Source organism: Rhinoderma darwinii, chromosome 3, assembly GCF_050947455.1.
Source record: "Rhinoderma darwinii isolate aRhiDar2 chromosome 3, aRhiDar2.hap1, whole genome shotgun sequence".
In the NCBI taxonomy this organism is placed as follows: domain Eukaryota; kingdom Metazoa; phylum Chordata; class Amphibia; order Anura; family Rhinodermatidae; genus Rhinoderma; species Rhinoderma darwinii.
The window spans coordinates 208,831,370-208,851,683 of NC_134689.1; the positions used below are offsets into that span (position 1 = coordinate 208,831,370).

Genomic DNA, 20,314 nt, shown 5'->3' on the forward strand with positions numbered 1-20,314 from the left:
TATACATCGGGGACTGCAAGTCCTCCCGATGAAATGGTAGAAAATAGGACTGATCTCTGGATTCTATGGCGCTTGCCCACCCAAATATAATTCAGTAAGGATGTTTGGAACTTCAGAATATCGGCTCGCAGTATAGGTACCGGGAGAGTTTCCAAGAGGTAGAGGTGTTTTGCCAAGATTATCATTTTAACTGTGGACACCCTGCCGAAGAAGGAAAAGGGGAGGGTGGACCATTTGGATAATAATTCATTAATTTCTTGAAAGAAGGGGTAACATTTATATTTGTATAGGGAGTTATAGGATTGGGTAAGCTTAAAGGGGTTGTCCCAAGTTGACTCCAATTTTTTTTTTAGACATTCTAAGCAGGAAATGAATTTTAAAACATTTGGTGTTAAAAAAAAATTAAAATTCATTTCCTAAGTGCCTTTTTTTTACACTTGATAACTCAGCAAGTGCTGGTTATCTTTTCTAAAAAGGGGCGTGAGCGGCTTTTCCCTCCCCCCCCCCTGTCACTACATTTTTGTACCCGCCGCATCGGTGCTGCATCAGCACCCGGCGAACAAGTAAAAATATATAAAAAAAATAAACTCACCTAAGACGTTCCTACGGAGCTCTGAACGGTCCCGTCACTTGCCATCTTCCTTCTTCTTGGCGCCGCTCACATTCATAGTAACAATGCGTTGTGGCGCAGATGACGTAATCATATCAGGCACACGTGATTACGTCATCTGCGCCCACCGCTGTTATTGTGAATGGGAGCATTATAGAAAAGTGACGGGACCGTTCAGCTCTTCGTGGGAACGTCTTAGGTGAGTTTATTTTTGTATGTATGTTGTCATGTATGTATGTATGTATGTATGTATGTTTGCATGTATGTATGTATGTATGTTGTCATGTTTGTATGTGTATATGTGCATGTATGTTTTCATGTATGTATGTCTGCCTGTATGTATGTTTTCTTGTATGTATGTTGTCATGTTTGTATGTGTGTATGTTTTCATGTAGGTATGTTTGCATGTATGTATGTTTGTATGTATGTTTTCATGTATGTATGTTGTCATGTTTGTATGTGTGTGTATATGTGCATGTATGTGTATATGTGCATGTATGTTTGCATGTATGTATGTTTTCATGTATGTATGTTTGCATGTATGTTTGCATGTATGTATGTTTGCATGTATGTTTGCATGTATGTATGTTTTCTTGTATGTATGTTATGTTTGTATGTGCATATGTGCATGTATGTGTATATGTGCATGCATGTTTGCATGTATGTATGTTTGCATGTATGTATGTTTGCATGTATGTATGTATGTTTGCATGTATGTTTTCTTGTATGTATGTTTTCTTGTATGTATGTTATGTTTGTATGTGTATATGTGCATGTATGTGTATATGTGCATGTATGTGTATGTTTGCATGTATGTATGTTTGCATGTATGTATGTTTGCATGTATGTATGTTTGCATGTATGTATGTATGTATGTTGTCATGTTTGTATGTGTATATGTGCATGTATGTGTATATGTGCATGTATGTTTGCATGTATGTATGTTTTCATGTATGTATGTTTGCATGTATGTTTGCATGTATGTTTGCATGTATGTATGTTTTCTTGTATGTATGTTATGTTTGTATGTGCATATGTGCATGTATGTGTATATGTGCATGCATGTTTGCATGTATGTATGTATGTTTGCATGTATGTATGTTTGCATGTATGTATGTATGTTTGCATGTATGTTTTCTTGTATGTATGTTTTCTTGTATGTATGTTATGTTTGTATGTGTATATGTGCATGTATGTGTATATGTGCATGTATGTGTATGTTTGCATGTATGTATGTTTGCATGTATGTATGTTTGCATGTATGTATGTTTGCATGTATGTATGTATGTATGTTGTCATGTTTGTATGTGTATATGTGCATGTATGTGTATATGTGCATGTATGTATGTTTGCATGTATGTTTGCATGTATGTATGTTTGTATGTATGTTTTCTTGTATGTATGTTATGTTTGTATGTGTATATGTGCATGTATGTGTATATGTGCATGTATGTTTGCATGTATGTATGTTTGCATGTATGTATGTTTGCATGTATGTATGTTTGCTTGTATGTATGTATGTTATGTTTGTATGTGTATATGTGCATGTATGTGTATATGTGCATGTATGTATGTTTGCATTTATGTATGTTTGCATGTATGTATGTTTGCATGTATGTATGTTTGTATGTATGTTTTCTTGTATGTATGTTATGTTTGTATGTGTATATGTGCATGTATGTGTATATGTGCATGTATGTTTGCATGTATGTATGTTTGCATGTATGTATGTTTGCTTGTATGTATGTATGTTTGCTTGTATGTATGTTTGCTTGTATGTATGTTTGCATGTATGTATGCTTGTATGTATGTATGTTTGCTTGTATGTATGTTTGCATGTATGTATGTATGCTTGTATGTATGTATGTTTGCTTGTATGTATGTTTGCTTGTATGTTTGCTTGTATGTATGTTTGCATGTATGTATGTTTGCTTGTATGTATGTATGTTTGCTTGTATGTATGTATGTTTGCTTGTATGTATGTATGTTTGCTTGTATGTATGTTGTCATGTTTGTATGTGTATATGTGCATGTATGTTTGCATGTATGTATGTATGTTTGTATAAATGTCTGTATGGCCATGTATGATACTGTCTGCTGGCTCCCTGTATCTAAGCCAACTTTGCCGCAGGCTTCTATACATGGTATAACAGTCAGTATCACACATGAAAGTGAAACTAAGCCTACGACATGTTTTATTTCATTTTTTTTTTATATTTTTGATTTTTTACAGGTTTGGTTTGGACGTCGGTTTCGAGGACTACTTAGATGACGCTTTTTTTTCATCAATAAAATGGTTAATGAGGGTTGTGTTGGGGGTGCTTTATTTCAATAAAATATTTTATCTATATCTTTGTCTTTTCTTTTCAAGTTTTATTACTATCACTTTAGTAATGGCCGCTGTCTGAGTGACAAGATCCATTACTGCGGCCGCCCCAGTACCCGACCATCACAACAGATGGTCGGGTACTGGATCGTACCAAGCTCTTCCCGACACCCCTGGTGGTGGTGGGTACCGGGGTAATAATGGGTGGTTAGTGCTAGCCTCTGCACCGGCTAACACTAAGTACCGCCTTAATAATGGACGCTGTCAATCAGCCAACTACCATTATCTAGGCACTAATAAAGTTTGAAAAAAAACCACAAAGACAATTTTTTTTTATTGAAATAAGAAATCCCCAACAAAACCCTCGTTAACCATTTTATTAAAATTTTCAAAAAACGTAGATCTACGCAGTAGTCCAACGAATCGAAGACGTAGTCCAATTGGTACATCAAAATCTGCAACAATATTAAAAAAAAGTTATCAATGTGAACAATACCGATACTTATACTCACCTACACACACACAAACAACCACACACAAACATATACACAAACACATATAAACACACACCCATATATTACACAAACACACACACAAACAAACATACACATATACACACAAACATATACACAAACACATGTACACAAACACATACACACAAACATATACACAAACACACCCATATATACACAAACACACCCATATATACACAAACACACACGTATACAAAAACACACACAAACATATACACACAAACCTATACACATATGCACAAACACACCAATATATACACAAACACACACATATACACACACACACATACAAAAACACACAAACATATACACACAAACATACACAAACACACACACACACACATATACACACACACACATATACAAACACACATATACACACAAACATATACACACAAACACACCCATATATACACAAACACACATACACACAAACATACACAAACACACCCATATATACACAAACACACCCATATATACACAAACACACACATATACACAAACACACAGTATACAAAAACACACACAAACCTATACACATATGCACAAACACACCCATATATACACAAACACATATACATATACAAAAACACACAAACATATACACACAAACATATGCACAAACACACCCACATATACACAAACACACACACATAAACACACAAACACACAAACATATACACAAACAAACCCATATATACACAAACATACACATATACAAACACACACAAACATATACACAAACACATGTACACAAACAAACCCATATATACACAAACATATACAAACACACACACAAACATATACACAAACACACACATATATACACAAACACAGCAATATATACACAAACACACACATATACACAAACACACCCATATATACACAAACACACACACACACACATAAACACACACACATACTCATATACACACAAACATATGTACACAAACACACCCATATATACACAAACACATACACAAACCCACACATATACAAAAACACACACACAAACACACCCATATATACACACACACACACATAAACACACAAACATATACACAAACACAAAAATATACAAACAAATACACCCATATATACAATCATACATATACACAAATACACCCATATATACACAAACACACAGAGACACACACACACACACTTACCTTTAGCGGAGCGCAGACTTCCCGCGACGGGTGCCTTCCACTGCATCTCCTTGCATCTCCTGTGCATGCGCCGAGATGCGCGTTCATGAGTAAATTACATCCTCGGCTCGGGACGCAGAGGATGTCATTACGCATGCGCGGCCACCGCTAAAGGTAAATAGCGGTGGCCGGGAACCTAGGCAACGAGCAGGATACAAAGAGGGACCGACCGCAACTTCAATCAACGATATCAAGAAAACGACATCGCTGGACGACGGACAGGTAATTAGAATTCTTCTTATTTTTACATGGGGGAGCTTTATAGCTCCATTTATCAACTTGGGACAACCCCTTTAATACCTAAATATTTAAGGGAAGATATAGTTGAAGGAAGATTTCAGGGTCGCGTAATTGACGATGGGAGGTTAATTGGTTGGGCTTCTGTCTTAGAATTGTTAATCTTATATCCCGAATAGAGGCTATATTCATTTAGGACCTAATGAAGGTTAGGTATAGAAATTTGGGGATTGCGTAGAGTCAAGGACATAGTCAGTAAAGAGAGATTTTAAACTCTCTATCCCGTACCATAATACCTTGGATATCAGGGTTATTCCAAATTTGAGAGGCCAATGGCTCTACGCAGAGCACAAAAAGAAGGGGAGAGAGGGGGAAACCCTGACGAGTGCCATTGTGGATCTTCAGGCGTTGGGAGCGCGCATGTAGCAGTTTAACCACCACATTTGGAGAGGAGTATAATGAGTATTGCATTAAGGAAAGGGACAGAAATGCCAATTCTTTCCAAAGTAGCAAAGAGAAAGGACCAATTCAGTCGGTCAAAGGCCTTTTCGAAGTCTAAACTAATGAGTAAGCCCGGGGAGTCAGTTAGTAAGAACATCAACCAAGTCAATCGTACGTCTAGTATTATCCCCAGCTTGTCTATGTATTACAAATCCAAACTGATATTTGTGTATTAAACCAGGGAGAAGTGAGCCAAGTCTATTGGCCAACATTTTGGTAAATATTTTGAGGTCTGCATTCAAAAAAGATATTGGTTGATAGCTGGCACATTCAGATTAGTCTTTCCCAGGTTTAGGGATGACCGTAATAAAGGAATGAAGCAAAGATGGGGGAATTAAGGCTGCCGACAGGAAAGAGTTGAAGAGATCTAACATTTGGGGAGCTAAAGATTCTTGAAAGACTTTACAATAAAGGTACGGAAACCCGTCAGGGCCCGGGGACTTACCATTAGGAAGTTCCTTTATAGTGTCCTGCAATTCTTCTATAGTAATAGGTGGAAGTAATAGTGGGGAGAGGACATGTATATAGATAGTCCGATAGACATTGGGTACAGGTGGATGGGTCTGTGGGAAGTTGTGATGTGAAGGAGTATAACTTTGTGTAATATTGATGGAATATATTAGCCTGTTGGTTCGGGTCATATAATATCTGACCCTGTGCATCCTTGAGTGCAGAAAGGGCAGACCGAGCTGACCTCTCATATATAATTTTTATGGTTAGCCAATAAAGGTATCATACCTACAATACTTTTGTCTTTTTTGACACAAAAGTATTTAACATTTCAATGGTTGTGTAAACCTTTCCATCCTAAGTGTATATCCACACATCACATTTTTTGCTGTTTTTTTAAAATATATCCCTGTAGTTTTTACAAATAATGTCACAAAAAAATCACTGCGAATTTACCACATGTGAACATACCCCAATAGAAGTTCACCTAAAACTCACTAGACCATTTTTGTGTAGACTATATGATCTAGTGCTGTCTAGCTAGGAGATTGCGGCCTGTTGTTGCTGTGAATATTTAGGCTGTATATTGCATATTGTTTAGTATTTGGCAGAAAATCTCTTCACTTCTTGAAGTCCTTGCACTTAGTTTAAACTGTTGTACCCTTGATCTGGTCATAGACTTCAGATTTTACACACTGTTGTTTTGTTTTTTTGCCACTGTGGTGTGATTTTAGGGGCATTCAGTGCATCTGTCGCCTTTTTATTGCTGATTGGTTGTGGTTTACAACCTGCCAATGCGAAATGCCTTTGCATAGCATATGACTTGAAAGCCACACAGGTGTTAAAAGATGTCAGGAAAAGTTGTCGTGGGGGGAACAGTAGGTTTGCCCTCATACACTTTAGATTGATAGCGCAGTTCCTCAACATGAAACTAATGTACGTCCTTTCATGTGACCCCTACTCTTAGAAACCTGAGATGAGTTTAATTGCCCATCATTGGTGCCCAAACTAACAAATAGTTTTGTGGCTGCACGAACACACATCTTTGTAGTCAAAGTCTAGTAGAAGGCCTTAGGGTCTGTTACAGCAGCAAAAAGTGACCAACTCTGTATGTATGTGGATGTGCCAGGTGCTTCACCACCAAAAGATCACATTGAGCCCGCTATCAGCTGACCAATAGGGGTACTACTACACGAAAGGGGATTCTCCTAGTTTCTACGTACTGTTATATACATGTAATGAGTAAGTGCCATTATAAATACATTGATTTTATGCGTGTACTGAAGTTTTACCAAATGTATGTAGTCCTTCATATGAAGTTCTTGGAAAATACTGATTAAGAGTGTTATGGTATGTTCACACGAGGTCATTACGTCCGTAATTGACGGACGTATTTCGGCCGCAAGTACCGGACCGAACACACTTCAGGGAGCCGGGCTCCTAGCATCATAGTTATGTATGACGCTAGGAGTCCCTGCCTCTCCGTGGAACTGCTGTCCCGTACTGAAAACATGATTACAGTACGGGATAGTTGTCCGGCAGCGAGGCAGGGACTCCTAGCGTCGTACATAACTATGATGCTAGGAGCCCGGCTCCCTGCACTGTGTTCGGTCCGGTACTTGCGGCCGAAATACGTCCGTCAATTACGGACGTAATGACCTCGTGTGAACATACCCTTACCATGTAGGAATCAGACTCTTAGGCTTCTCAGGGTTTCTTTATTTGACCTTTTATCCTGAGGCTGGGTTCCTACGTGCAGATTTGCTTTAGATTTTGCGTGCGTTTTTTAAGACAAAACCGTGAATGAAACCTAAACAGAGGAAATATATAAAGGAAGGCCTTATAGGTTTGCTCTCCTGGATCCAATTCTAGTTTTGGCTTACAAAATGCATGCAAAATCTGCAGCAAATCTGCACTGTGGGAACCCAGTCTAAGTCTCATTAGGTCTGAATCGCGTCTGTTCTGCGCAGGAAAAATATTGGCAATACAATACAGAATTCTGTACATCTAATGCAGTGGAAATACATTTGAGATGTTAGTTGGTGTCCTTTGTCTTGTCTCGTCTAGAATATAACACCATTTACCTTGTCGAGGCTTTAGCATGATATGCAGCTGTGAGAATATCACTTTCAGAGGAATAAGACAGCTGCTTTTTCTGTTCTGACTTTACTACAAAGATGTAGGAAACATTTTAACATTTGCAAGATATTAAAGTTTTATGTGCCAGACAAACGCTGATGCAGCTGTAAAGACAAAGTTCAGTCCTTTTTCATTGTTGAAACCTTAGAAAGCTACCAGGGATAGTTAAAGCTGCAGAGAAAACACAGTGGTAACAAGCAATATTAATAACTAGACACAATGGAGGGAATTTAATAGGCGCTCTATGCCAGAAACTCTCTGAAAAGTGGGTGGGGCTTAGCAAAAGGGGGTATGACCGGTAACGGCCCGACAAATTTGGTACAGTTTACACCAGAAACTGGCAGAAATTGTAGCAGAAATCTATGCCAGCTACGAGCATTATTCACAATAACAGCAGTTGTGCCTATGCAATCATCTGCTATGGGGTGGCTTTTTAACTCCTGAGATGCCACAATCAATAGTAATCGCAGGTTTAACAACGGATGGGGCTTCCTATGGTAGCCCACTGTCAGCCATGGCATTGCAATCGCCATGGCTGACTGTTTTATAGTGATAGTTGGGCCTAACAGTCTATAATGCATAGGTATTCCCATACATTATAATAATAAAAATAAAAAAATAGAATAATACAAATCCACAGTAAAAGTCCCCTAGTGGGACGAAAAATAAATAAATTAAACTTCTCGTCAATGTAATACAAATTATGTAATACATTAATATAAATTAAAACGTGACACCAAAGTGGCTCCATGAAAAAATACAATTTGGAACACAAGAAACCTCCCTCATCTTCAACAATGAAAAACAAATGTAAAAAAAAGTCTGAAAGACAAAATTAACCATGTCCTTAAGAGGTTAATAACACTCATGAATATGTATATTTTTCAATGTCTTGATAGACTGTGGGATTATTTAAGCCTCCTCTATGCAGTTGTTGTTAAAATTGTAGTGTATGGGTAGAACACGTCACACTACATATTTAGAGTTTAGAGCAGCCCACAAACCCCCCACAAAGAATTCAACGTTGTGTGTGAATCCAGCCTACACAGGGCAGATGTGGGTCTAAAGCTAGACAGATGTCCACTACCATTTTATGACCATTATTATCCTCATCCGTGATCATACCAGATTAACAATGGAATCTGCGAGAGTTTTGAAATATGTTTTGCTTTTTTTTTAATGTACTAAGTCTATTTCATATGCATGATTCAACCTATTATAAAGCAGATCGCACATACTTAATCTTGACTCTTTGTATAGAAATTCTGCCATCAATCAAGGGATCTAGAAGTGCTGGATATTTCTCATTGTTTGCAAGTAACAAATAGCACGGTGAAAACAATAGCGTTTTGCTGTAAGATGCTCACATCTATTAATATTGCTGGATGCCCAAAGGTAAGCCATAGGAGTTGTAAAATATGAAAAGTGACGCTCATTTTACTCCTCAGACATTGGATGCAAAGGGCACTTCTATTTAACAAGGCAAAGCTGGCATACCTTCTCAATGACTTTTACATGGGCCAATGATCCGGTGAATGAGCGTTCGTATGGACGTTTGTTATGCAGCCAGAAAAACGTTCGTTAGGCCCCATGCATACGGCCGTGCCCATAATCACAGCCCGCGATTGCGGGCACGGCTGGCCACCCTCATTTTCGTAAAATATGAAAAATAGGACATGTTCCATAATACCCGGCGCGGTTCTACGGCACGAACACCCATCCGTAGCGCTACGGAAAGGTGTCTGTGGCCAATAGAACCGAATGGTTCCGTAAAACTGCGGACCGTAGAACGGTCGGCGGTTTTAGGGTCAAGTGCATGGGGCCTTAGTCGGCAGCACATTTACCTGTGTAAACAAGGGATGTGCTGACGACAGGATGCAAAATATATGGGAATGAAGCAAACTTGCAATCATTTCTCCGTTTGAATGGAGAGAAACGTTCACCATTCGACATGCTGTATTGACGATCAGTATTCGTTTACCATGCAGAATGTCTACCCGTGTAAAAGGACTTTAAAGGGTAACTAAACGTTCAACAAACTTCTGACATGTCATAGTGACATGTCAGAAGTTTGGATTGGTGGGGGTCCGAGCACTGAGACCCCCACCAATCGCTAGAACGAAGCAGCTGAAGAGCTCGTGTGAGCGCTCAGCCGCTTAGTTTCTGTTCGGCTTTTTCTGGAAAGCCGATCTAGCGGTGTACTGGCTCATAGACTTTCTATTGAGCCCGTGCTCCGATACGTTGATTTCCGGAAAAGGCCAAACGGCCACGTAGCGGCTGAGCGCTCACATGAGCGCTTCTGCCGTTTCGTTTTAGCGATTGGTGGGGGTCTCACCAAGTTTGTCTAACGTTTAGTTACCCTTTAAATTCCTTTTACACGGGTAGACATTCTGCACGGTTTACAAGTGCCGATCGACAATACAGCATGTCGAATGGTGAACGTTTCTCTCCATTCAAACGGAGAAATGATTGCAAGTCTGGTTCTATATTGACGGAAAAATTAAAAAATTATGGGTTTTGGAAGGTGGGGAGAAAAAAATGAAAATGCAAATCTGACAAAAATTGTTTACGACGGGTAGGGGTTAATGAAAAAAGTTAATATTTTTTAGGGGGGGAAGACTTTTCTTTTTCATTTGACTTTTACGTTATTTTTTTTTGTCCCACAATGGTAATGGTACTTGAAACAGCAATTACTTGATCACGAATATAATGCTTTGGAATACTCAGTATTCCAAAGCCTTATTTCCTGCCATGGCTCAACAGGCCTTCAAGTATTGCAGACCGGGAGACTTAGTTAGATCTCTACTGCCGATGTAACCTATTGGCAAACCGCAATCCTGTCGCTGATGGCTGACAGACAGAGCCTGCCAAACTACTCAGGGGCGCGTGGTCGCTACTGACCGCAGCATCTAAGGAGTTACAGAGCCGGTATTGGAGCTTTCACCAATGCTGGCTATTACCTCTGGAGCAGTAAACTCCAGCAGTAAAACCTGTACGTTCCAAAAACATACAGATAAGGGACTTTAGATTGTAGGGGACAGTCCGTGATAACTTCTGTACAGGGCTGCGGAATATGATGGCGCTATATAAGCAACAAAAATAATAGTACATGTATGTCCAAATGCGCCAAGGTGAAATATGGATTTGAATGAATGAAAATCCTAACAAACACCATTTCTTTATAGAGGTTGTATGAAATAAGAAAAAAAAGTATTCTTTCCCCCACGAACAGCTCAACTATTGTGCATAGGTTGTGTCTGGTATTGTGGATAAGCTGTATTCGCACACTGCAGTTTTAATGCAGTTTCTGCGTGGCTTCAATTTGGCTAAATCTGTTTATATTTTTAGTAATGTTAGGTGTCATTCAAAGGAAAGAGTTCTACTAAGCTGCCACCAAGTCAAGTCCGTTACCTCTTTATGTGTGCCCTAGTTAAACTATACCATGCTCAATATCGGGAAATGTTTGAGGGAAAAACGCATCTCATTAATGGTAATACTAACTAACTATATCTTACTTAGATTACAGATATAAGCATCCAGTATCTTTCTGGCGGCTGCCGTTATCTCCATATCATGGATATATCTGGGTGTATCCATCTCAGCGACAAGGCATTAAAATATATACTGAAAGGCTGCAGACAACTCCGTACCTTAAGAATGGTCTACTGCAAGAGTATTACCAAGTAAGATCCCTAAGTAACACTTGTTTTATTATTATGGTGATATTTGGACAGTCTATCTAATCTGTCCATCCATCTCATATCTATCTATATATCTATCTATCTATCTATCTATCTCATATCCAGTGGCGTAACTACCGCGGCATGAGGGGGCCCGTGTCGCCCGCCGGCACGGGCTCCCACCATGGCTGGAGGCTCCACTAGCAGCCGCTATGGCTGCTTCAGCGCAACGCCACTGAACACTACGGCAGAGCAGGGAGGTATCTCCCCGCTCTGCCATTAAACAAAAGACATGTATCCCCTATTCACAGGACAGGGGATACATGTGTGATCGCTGGCATTGATAGGGAGAATGGGGGACTGAAAGTCCCCTGACGTTCTCCATCACAAACCTCTGACTTCCGGGGTCTGTGTCGGCAGCTCCGTAGAAATTAATGGGGCGCCGGTCGTGCTTGTGCGCAGCGCTCCTTTCATTTTTATTGAGCTGCGCAGACGCCGGAAGTCAGAGGTTAGTCATGGAGAACTTCGGGGGAATTTCGGTCCCCCGTTCTCCCTATCGCTGCCAGCGATCACACATGTATCCCCTATCCTGTGGATAAGGGATACATGTCTTTTGTAGGACACACTGTAGGTCGGATTTTTTTGGAGGGTTGGGGCTGCATGGTGTTACCTACAGGGGGGATGTATAGCGTTACCTACAGGGGGGGCTGTATAGCGTTACCTACAGGAGGGGCTGTATGGCGTTACCTACAGGGGGGCTGTATGGCGTTACCTACAGGGGGGGCTGTATGGCGTTCTCTACAGTGGGGGCTGTATGGCGTTCTCTACAGTGGGGGCTGTATGGCGTTAGCGCCATACAGCTCCCTCTGTAGATAACGCCATACAGCCCCTACTGTAGAGAACGCCATACATCCCCCTCTGTAGATAACGCCATACAGCCCCCTCTGTAGATAACTCCATACAGGCCCCTCTGTAGATAACGCCATACAGAGTCCCCCCTGTAGATAACGCCATACAGCCCCCTTTTTAGATAACGCCATACAGCCCCCTCTGTAGATATCTACAAAGGGGGCTGTGTGGCGTTATCTACAGGGGGGGCTGTATGGCGTAATCTACAGGGGATGTATGGCGCTATCTACAGAGGGGGCTGTATGGCGCTATCTACAGGGGGGCTGTATGGCGCTATCTACAGGGGGGCTGTATGGCGCTATCTACAGGGGGGCTGTATGGCGTTATCTACAGGGGGGACACTGTAAAAAAGGCACTATCAACAAGGGGGGGTTGTGTGACACCCAGTGAAGGGGGGCCCCAGTCAAATGTTGTTATGGGGCCCAGTCTTTCCTAGTTACGCCCCTGCTCCTATCTATCTATCTATCTATCTATCTATCTATCTATCTATCTATCTATCTATCTATCTATCTATCTATCTATCTATCTAATATCATGGCCATGGAGATCCTCTTATGAATTAGAAGATCTGCTCATTTAGCTTCACATCAGCCTTTTAAAGGTCAACTTCCATCAAGGAACCGCCTGCCAAGTTATTGGCCACATAAGAAATGCGCACTAATAACGCATCATTCTATTTACAAGCTTTATATTGTCTACAAAATCATGTCAGTCTGCAGCAACTCGAAAATATTATCTCAGCATGACCTCCACCGCTATCCCCCCTAATGAGGGAAAACCAGCAGACATAATTGCCAAAGATTCCTTCTTTATCTTACTAAGACCTCATGACATTCCAGACATCAAGAAAGGAGAAACTTATAAGGCTGCGTTCACATCTGCGTCAGGGCTCTGTTCCGACTAAATTTTCAGTTGGAATGTAGCCCTGACTGACACAAACGGAAACCAGAGGTTTGCATTTCCATCACCATTTCAATGGTGATGGATCCGGTGCAAATGGTTTCCGTTTGTCTCAGTTGTGCAAGGGTTCCGTCGTTTTGATGGAATGAATAGTGCAGTCGACTACGCTATTAATTCCGTCAAAATTACGGAACCCCTGCACAACGGAGACAAACGGAAACCATTTACACCGGAAGCATTACTATTGAAATCAATGGTAATGCAAACGGAAAGCTATGGTTTCCGTTCATGGGTTCCCCTGATGGAAAGGACTGACGGAACCCATGAACGGAACCCCGACGTAGATGTGAACTAAGCCTAAGTTAAATTGATAGATTACTAGATGCCCTAATATAAAGGCCTCCGCCACTCTGAGCAATTCCCTTTATAAACAAGTTTAGATAAATAGAACATAATACAGAAATGTGGACCCCAGAAACACGAGATGCTAACATTTGTATAAAATCAAGCATATAGCCATGACCTCTCTACAGAGCAACATGGGAGTTCAATGCAAGCGAATGGGGTTTTATAAAACCCTATTCACACGTCGCAGAACAAAATGCACAACGCTAAGTGCATACTGTAACCTTTCAAATCTGCGGCTTGTTTTTTAATACAGTATGTTATGGATTTCCTACATGTTTTTCACCATTTGCTATGTTAAAAGGTAAAATCTGCATGTGAAGCATGTCGATTGTGGCCATATCTGCAGTGGAGATTTTAAAGGTTATATAAGGGTATGTTCACACGGCAGCGTCCGTAACGGCTGAAATTACGAGGCTGTTTTCAGGAGAAAACAGCTCCGTAATTTCAGCCGTAATGGCATGTTGAGGCGCTTTTTGCTGCATCCATTACGGACGTTAAATGGAGCTGGTTTTCCATGGAGTCAATGGAAAACGGCTCCATTTACGTCTGAAGAAGTGACAGGCACTTCTTTGACGTGGGCGTCTTTTTTACGTCCCGCCTTTTGACAGCGGGGCGTAAAAAAAATGACCGTGTGCACAGAACATCGTAAGACCCATTCTAATGAATGGGCAGATGTTTGCCAACGCTATCGAGGCGCATTTTCGGACGTAAATCGAGGCATAAAACACCCAAATTACGTCCGTAAATAAGCCGTGTGAACATACCCTAAGAGTTGGCCATTAACATCTATGTGCATGTCGGCATGAGTGAAGTTTTAGGAGTAACAGAAGCTCATTTGCAAAGCATTAGGGTATGTGCACACACACTAATTACGTCCGTGATTGACGGACGTATTTCGGCCGCAAGTCCCGGACCGAACACAGTGCAAGGAGCCGGGCTCCTAGCATCATACTTATGTACGACGCTAGGAGTCCCTGCCTTGCTGCAGGACAACTGTCCCGTAGTATAATCATGTTTACAGTACGGGACAGTTGTCCTGCAGCGAGGCAGTGACTTCTAGCATCGTACATAACTATGATGCTAGGAGCCCGGCTCCCTGCACTGTGTTCGGTCCGGGACTTGCGGCCGAAATACGTCCGTCAATTACGGACGTAATTAGTGTGTGTGCACATACCCTTAGACGTCACAAGCCCACAGAATAGAACTGCTGAATGTTAAAGTGTGCAACACATAAAAAATATATTTTTGCTGAGTTACAACACTTATTCAAATTCCAAATCTCTGAAAGCACCATCCGAACTTGGATTCCAACTTTGTAGAAACGGTTTGTGGAAAGCCTTTTGCTGTTCTAGCATGGTAATTCCATCATGCCTAACACAAGCCTTAAAAAATGTAAAAAAATGTTTGATTTGTTATTAACAAACTTAAAAGCTATGGACACCTTTGCACTGAATTTTTTATTGTTCATTTACTTACTAGATGCAAAATTAAGCAACTTTCTTAGGGCTTATTCAGACGAGCGTATAATGCGCGTGATTTTCACGCGCCTCGCACGGACCTATCTTAGTCTATGAGGTCGTGCAGACTGTCCGTGATTTTCATGCGTGTGTCCGCTGTGTAAAACTCACGACATGTCCTATATTTCTGCGCTGTTCGCGCATCACGCAGCCATTGAAGTCAATAGGTGCGTGAAAATCACGCGCAGCACACAGAAGCACTTCCGTGTGACGCGCGTGACTCGCGCAACAGCAGTAAAAAGTATGAATGAAAACAGAAAAGCACCACGTGCTTTTCTGTTTACAAACATACAGAGTGTCATATTGATGGCGGCTGTGCGAATATCACGCAGCCACGCATCATATGGTGATGACACACGGAGCTGTTATGGACCTTTTGCGCGCGCAAAACGCACACGCTCGTGTAAATCCGGCCTTAGTCTTAATTAAAAATGTATTACTATTTTGCTGCTGCGGAGTCTGTAAATCCTGTACATAGCTGGTTGTACTGCAGTTTCTGACATAAAGCCGACAGCATACTGCTCCCGTCTGTATTGACTTTCTCTGCTCTTCAAATCCCTTCTCTCAGCGTTAGCGTATGTTCATACGGGGCGGTTACGTTATGTAAAAGTACACAGCATATTCGCTTTGGTGGCCGCACGGAATTCCAGACGAAAAACTGAACCACATTGTGGTGCCGTTTTTCGCCTGGAATGTTTGCTGCGGAAAACAGAAGCGGAAAAAAACAAAAACTCCCATACCTACCCTCCTGAACAGCCACCTGGGATGACGTTTCATCCCAAGTTCCCGCTGCAGACTGTGATTGGCTGCAGCGGTCACATGGGATAAAACGTCATCCCAGTAGACCAGCCTGGACAAACAAGCACAGTTTTCTGCGTAAGTAAAAAAAAATAGTTTTTTTCTGGGTTGTGATTTTCGCGGCGGAATCACAGGTTTTATACCGCAAAAATTGCAACATCTGCTATTTCTTGTAGGTTTTACCTTCCCATTGAATTCAAAGGGGAAAACCCACAACAAAAAAGCAGCAATTACACAAACACAATTAATATGCTGCCGATTAAAAAAAACGCACCGCAGGTCAATTTGAGTCTTTTTGTCCCACTTATCATTTACACAGCGTCTACTGTATTATGCTGCGGATTTTCCGCAACTAAATACATTGTGGAAAATCTGCAGTATTTACGCTACATGTGAACTTGGCCTTAGGGGACATGTTTTGATCAGGTTTTTGTTTCGAAAACAAAGTCTGGATTTATATAAGAGGAGAATTTGGATCTGTCCTTTAGGCTGGGTTCACACAAGCACATTAACGTCCGTAATGGACGGACGTATTTCGGGCGGAAGTCCCGGACCGAACACAGTGCAGGGAGCCGGGCTCCTAGCATCATAGTTATGTACGATGCTAGGAGTCCCTGCCTCTCTGCAGGACAACTGTCCTGTACTGTAATCATGTTTTCAGTACGGGACAGTAGTTCCACGGAGAGGCAGGGACTCCTAGCATCGTACATAAGTATTATGCTAGGAGCCCGGCTCCCTGCACTGAGTTCGGTCCGGGACTTCCGCCCGAAACACGTCCGTCAATTACGGACGTTAATGTGCTCGTGTGAACCCAGCCTTATACTTTCTCTCCCTTTGTGATCCCCACCTGTTTTCTGCTTCAAAAACGGAATCAAGAAACCTGAACAAAACCTGCAAGTGTACTAGCACCCTAAAGCTGGGTTCCCATGTAGCGTTAACCCTGCGTAATTTCTGCAATGGAATTCTGTGTGGAAATTCCACAACATTCACTGTAGCAGAAAAGCAAATGAGATATGAGATTTAGAACATTTCAGCGACATGCTGCAGAAAAAAAAGTGCTGGAAAGTGCTCTGCAGAGTGACTTTCCGGACCATGTAAATTTATGCTGCGTATTCTGTGCGGAGATGCTACATTTTTTGGCCCTTAGCCTTGAATGGGATGCATAAATTCAGCACTTAAATACGCAAGTTGAGTTTTGTACAGCGGAAACGCAGTAAAAAATGCTGGAAATCCGCTACTGCATATATGCTTTAATTAAAGTTTAACACTAAAACAGCTGTGAAAAAAAAATGCAGCGTTCCTGCAGCAAAAACGCACTATTTGCTGCAGGTTTCTGTGACCGATTTGCCAGAGTTTTTCTTTTTTCAGATTCTGTTGTAGAAAATCTACAGCGTATTCTGTGTGTGGGAACATACCCTAAGGCCTCATGCACACGACCGTAGCCATGTGCACGGCCGTGATTTTCGGGTCAGCCGGGGGCGGAGTGTCACTCGCAGGCCCCCCGCAAATCGCGAGCCGTGCACATGGCCGCGGCCATTATTTGCTATGAGCCTGGACCGCAGAACACGGTCGTAATAAGACTTGCCCGTTCTTCTGGGCCATGCACGGACCGTGGATACCACAGTTGTGTGCATGGCCCCATAGGAATGAATGGGGCCGCAATTCTCCCGTGGATTTTCGAGGATTTTTGCAGCCGCAAAAGCACGTTCGTGCGCATGGGGCCTAAGGCCGCATGCACACGAACGTGTTTTTGTGGCCACAATTCACCCGCAAATCTGTGGGTGAATTGCGGTCCCATTCATTTCTATGGGCCCATGCACAGGACTGTGGTTTCCACGGTCCGTGCATTGTCCAGGCTTATAGAAATGCATGTACGCGGCCATGTGCACAGCCCGCAATTTGCAGGCGGGCCGCTGGTGACACTCCGTAGACGTCCGAGCCGCAAATCACGGCCGTGCACACCACTATGGTCGTGTACATGAGGCCTTAGAGATAGCACAGGCAGAAGGAGCAGGTTGTACATGGCAGATTAATGTGTGGAGAGGGGGAACGCATCCAAGCGTGTAGGGAGGGAAGACCACACAAGCTGTACTGAATCAGAGTGTAAATAGACAGGAAAGCGCACACACACAGCAGTCTGCAGGGGTGAATCACAAGCTTTGTATCTGTGTAAAAACAGGAGAGGACCCATGACAGACTGCAGGTGGAGGAAATCACACACACCTCAGCATCAGTGCCTCTCAGCACAAGGGTGAAGAGATCCTTCATGAGCTGTAGAAGGGGACAGCGGGACACGACAGCTAGTAGCACCCTGGATTCACAGAACTCACATCCAGCACGTATTACTCAAAGGGACAAGCCCACAAAAGAAAAGTCAAACTAGGAGTAGGTTGCGAACTGACTATCATCGGGTCTCAAAATGCATTGAAGGAATGAAGTTTGCAGCCTGAATCTTAGGCCGGATTCACACAAGCGTGTCCGTGATATACGGTCCGCAGGTCGGCCGCATTTCCCAGACTGAGAACACTGCAGGGAGCCGGGCTCCTAGCATCATCGTTATCTATGACACTAGGAGTCCCTGCCTCTCCGCGGAACTACAGTCCCGTACTGAAAACATGATTTCAGTACGGGACAGTTTTCCCGCACCGAGGCAGTGACTTCTAGCGTCATAGATAACGATGATGCTAGGAGCCCGGCTCCCTGCAGTGTTCTCAGTCTGGGAAATGCGGCCGACCTGCGGACCGTATATCACGGACTGAACACGCTCGTGTGAATCCGGCCTTAGTGCAACCTTTTTTTTTTTTTAACGCTTGGTAACCACTAACATATGTTTTAACAATAATATGTTTTTCCCACGACATAGGTGTCCTTAGCCTTTAACTACAGAAACATAATGTAATTTGATGAATAATTTATTTTCCACAGGGCTGCTGTCCTGAAAGTCGAATCAAAATACCAAAACGTGGAGTACAGTTCAGACGATCCTCCGCCTTGGTTTGGATATGACCGTCATGGTAACCTAGTAAATGGTGTACATGTAGAGGAGACGGAAGAGGAAGCTGCTGATGAACCAGTGGATGTGTAAATGGACCGTCTTCTAATGTTTTCAAAGCCGTTATATGAAAAAATTAAGAAGAACAAATATCTTCGTGTAGCCCTAATCGCCTGAATGTTTGGAAGCAGTCCAGCCACACCTCTGTCATTTTAATCACATTTTTCTATAAATTTAGGAATGGAGTTGTAGATCCAAATTTTATGTTTCTCTCTCGTACATGATTAATACCAACATTTATTAAGACCCTTAACAGAATGGTGTAATAATACAAAACCATCTATGTGATACAAGTCCAGATCAATGCAGTCAAAATGAATTAAAAAAGTTTCCAGGATCTGTAAGGGTATGTGCACACGATAGCAGGCTTTTACGTCTGAAATGACAGACTGTTTTCAGGAGAAAACAGCTGCCTCGTTTCAGACGTAATTGCTCCTCCTCGCATTTTGCGAGGCTTCTCTGACAGCCGTAAATTTTGAGCTGTGCTTCATTGAGTTCAATGAAGAACGGCTCAAATTACGTCTGAAAGAAGTGTCCTGCACTTCTTTTGACGAGGCTGTATTTTTACGCGTCGTCGTTTGACAGCTGTCAAACGACGACGCGTAAATGACAGGTCGTCTGCACAGTGCGTCGGCAAACCCATTCAAATGAATGGGCAGATGTTTGCCGACGTATTGTAGCCCTATTTTCAGACGTAAAACGAGGCATAATACGCCTCGTTTACGTCTGAAAATAGGTCGTGTGAACCCAGCCTAAGGGTTAAGCAAATATTGAAGTAGATAAGTTTTTATATTTAAAAAAAAAAAAACAAAAAAAAACTATCAAGTTCTTTGTAAAATGCTGAAACTCTTTGAGGGTGCAGTCACACACGGCAGATTTTGTTGCAAAAATTTTCTCCGGCTTGCAAAAATCCATGCACCTTCTGCAGAAACATCCACATTCAGATGAATGGAACTGATTTTCAGTCGCAGAAATCTCTGCAACAAAATCTGCCGCGTGTGACTGCAACCTGAAAGCTCTCCCTTGATAAAGGTTTTTATCTGTCG

The 20,314-nt window shown here is 41.9% G+C and overlaps 1 protein-coding gene across 3 annotated transcripts in view; it reads left to right on the top strand.

Moving 5' to 3' along the window:
* Positions 1–19,747, top strand: part of FBXL13 (F-box and leucine rich repeat protein 13) — a 178,540-nt gene extending 158,793 nt beyond the window's left edge. Inside the window, exons 19-21 of one of the 3 annotated variants that reach the window (XM_075857321.1) lie at positions 9,265–9,399; positions 11,524–11,687; positions 19,142–19,747. In XM_075857321.1, the coding sequence (XP_075713436.1) occupies positions 9,265–9,399; positions 11,524–11,687; positions 19,142–19,301 (459 nt within the window). In that variant the 3' untranslated portion in view covers positions 19,302–19,747. Of the gene's footprint in view, positions 1–9,264; positions 9,400–11,523; positions 11,688–19,141 lie in introns of those variants that run through there. The other 2 variants (XM_075857322.1, XM_075857323.1) reach the window with 2 other exon arrangements.
* Positions 19,748–20,314: the final 567 nt, after the last annotated feature.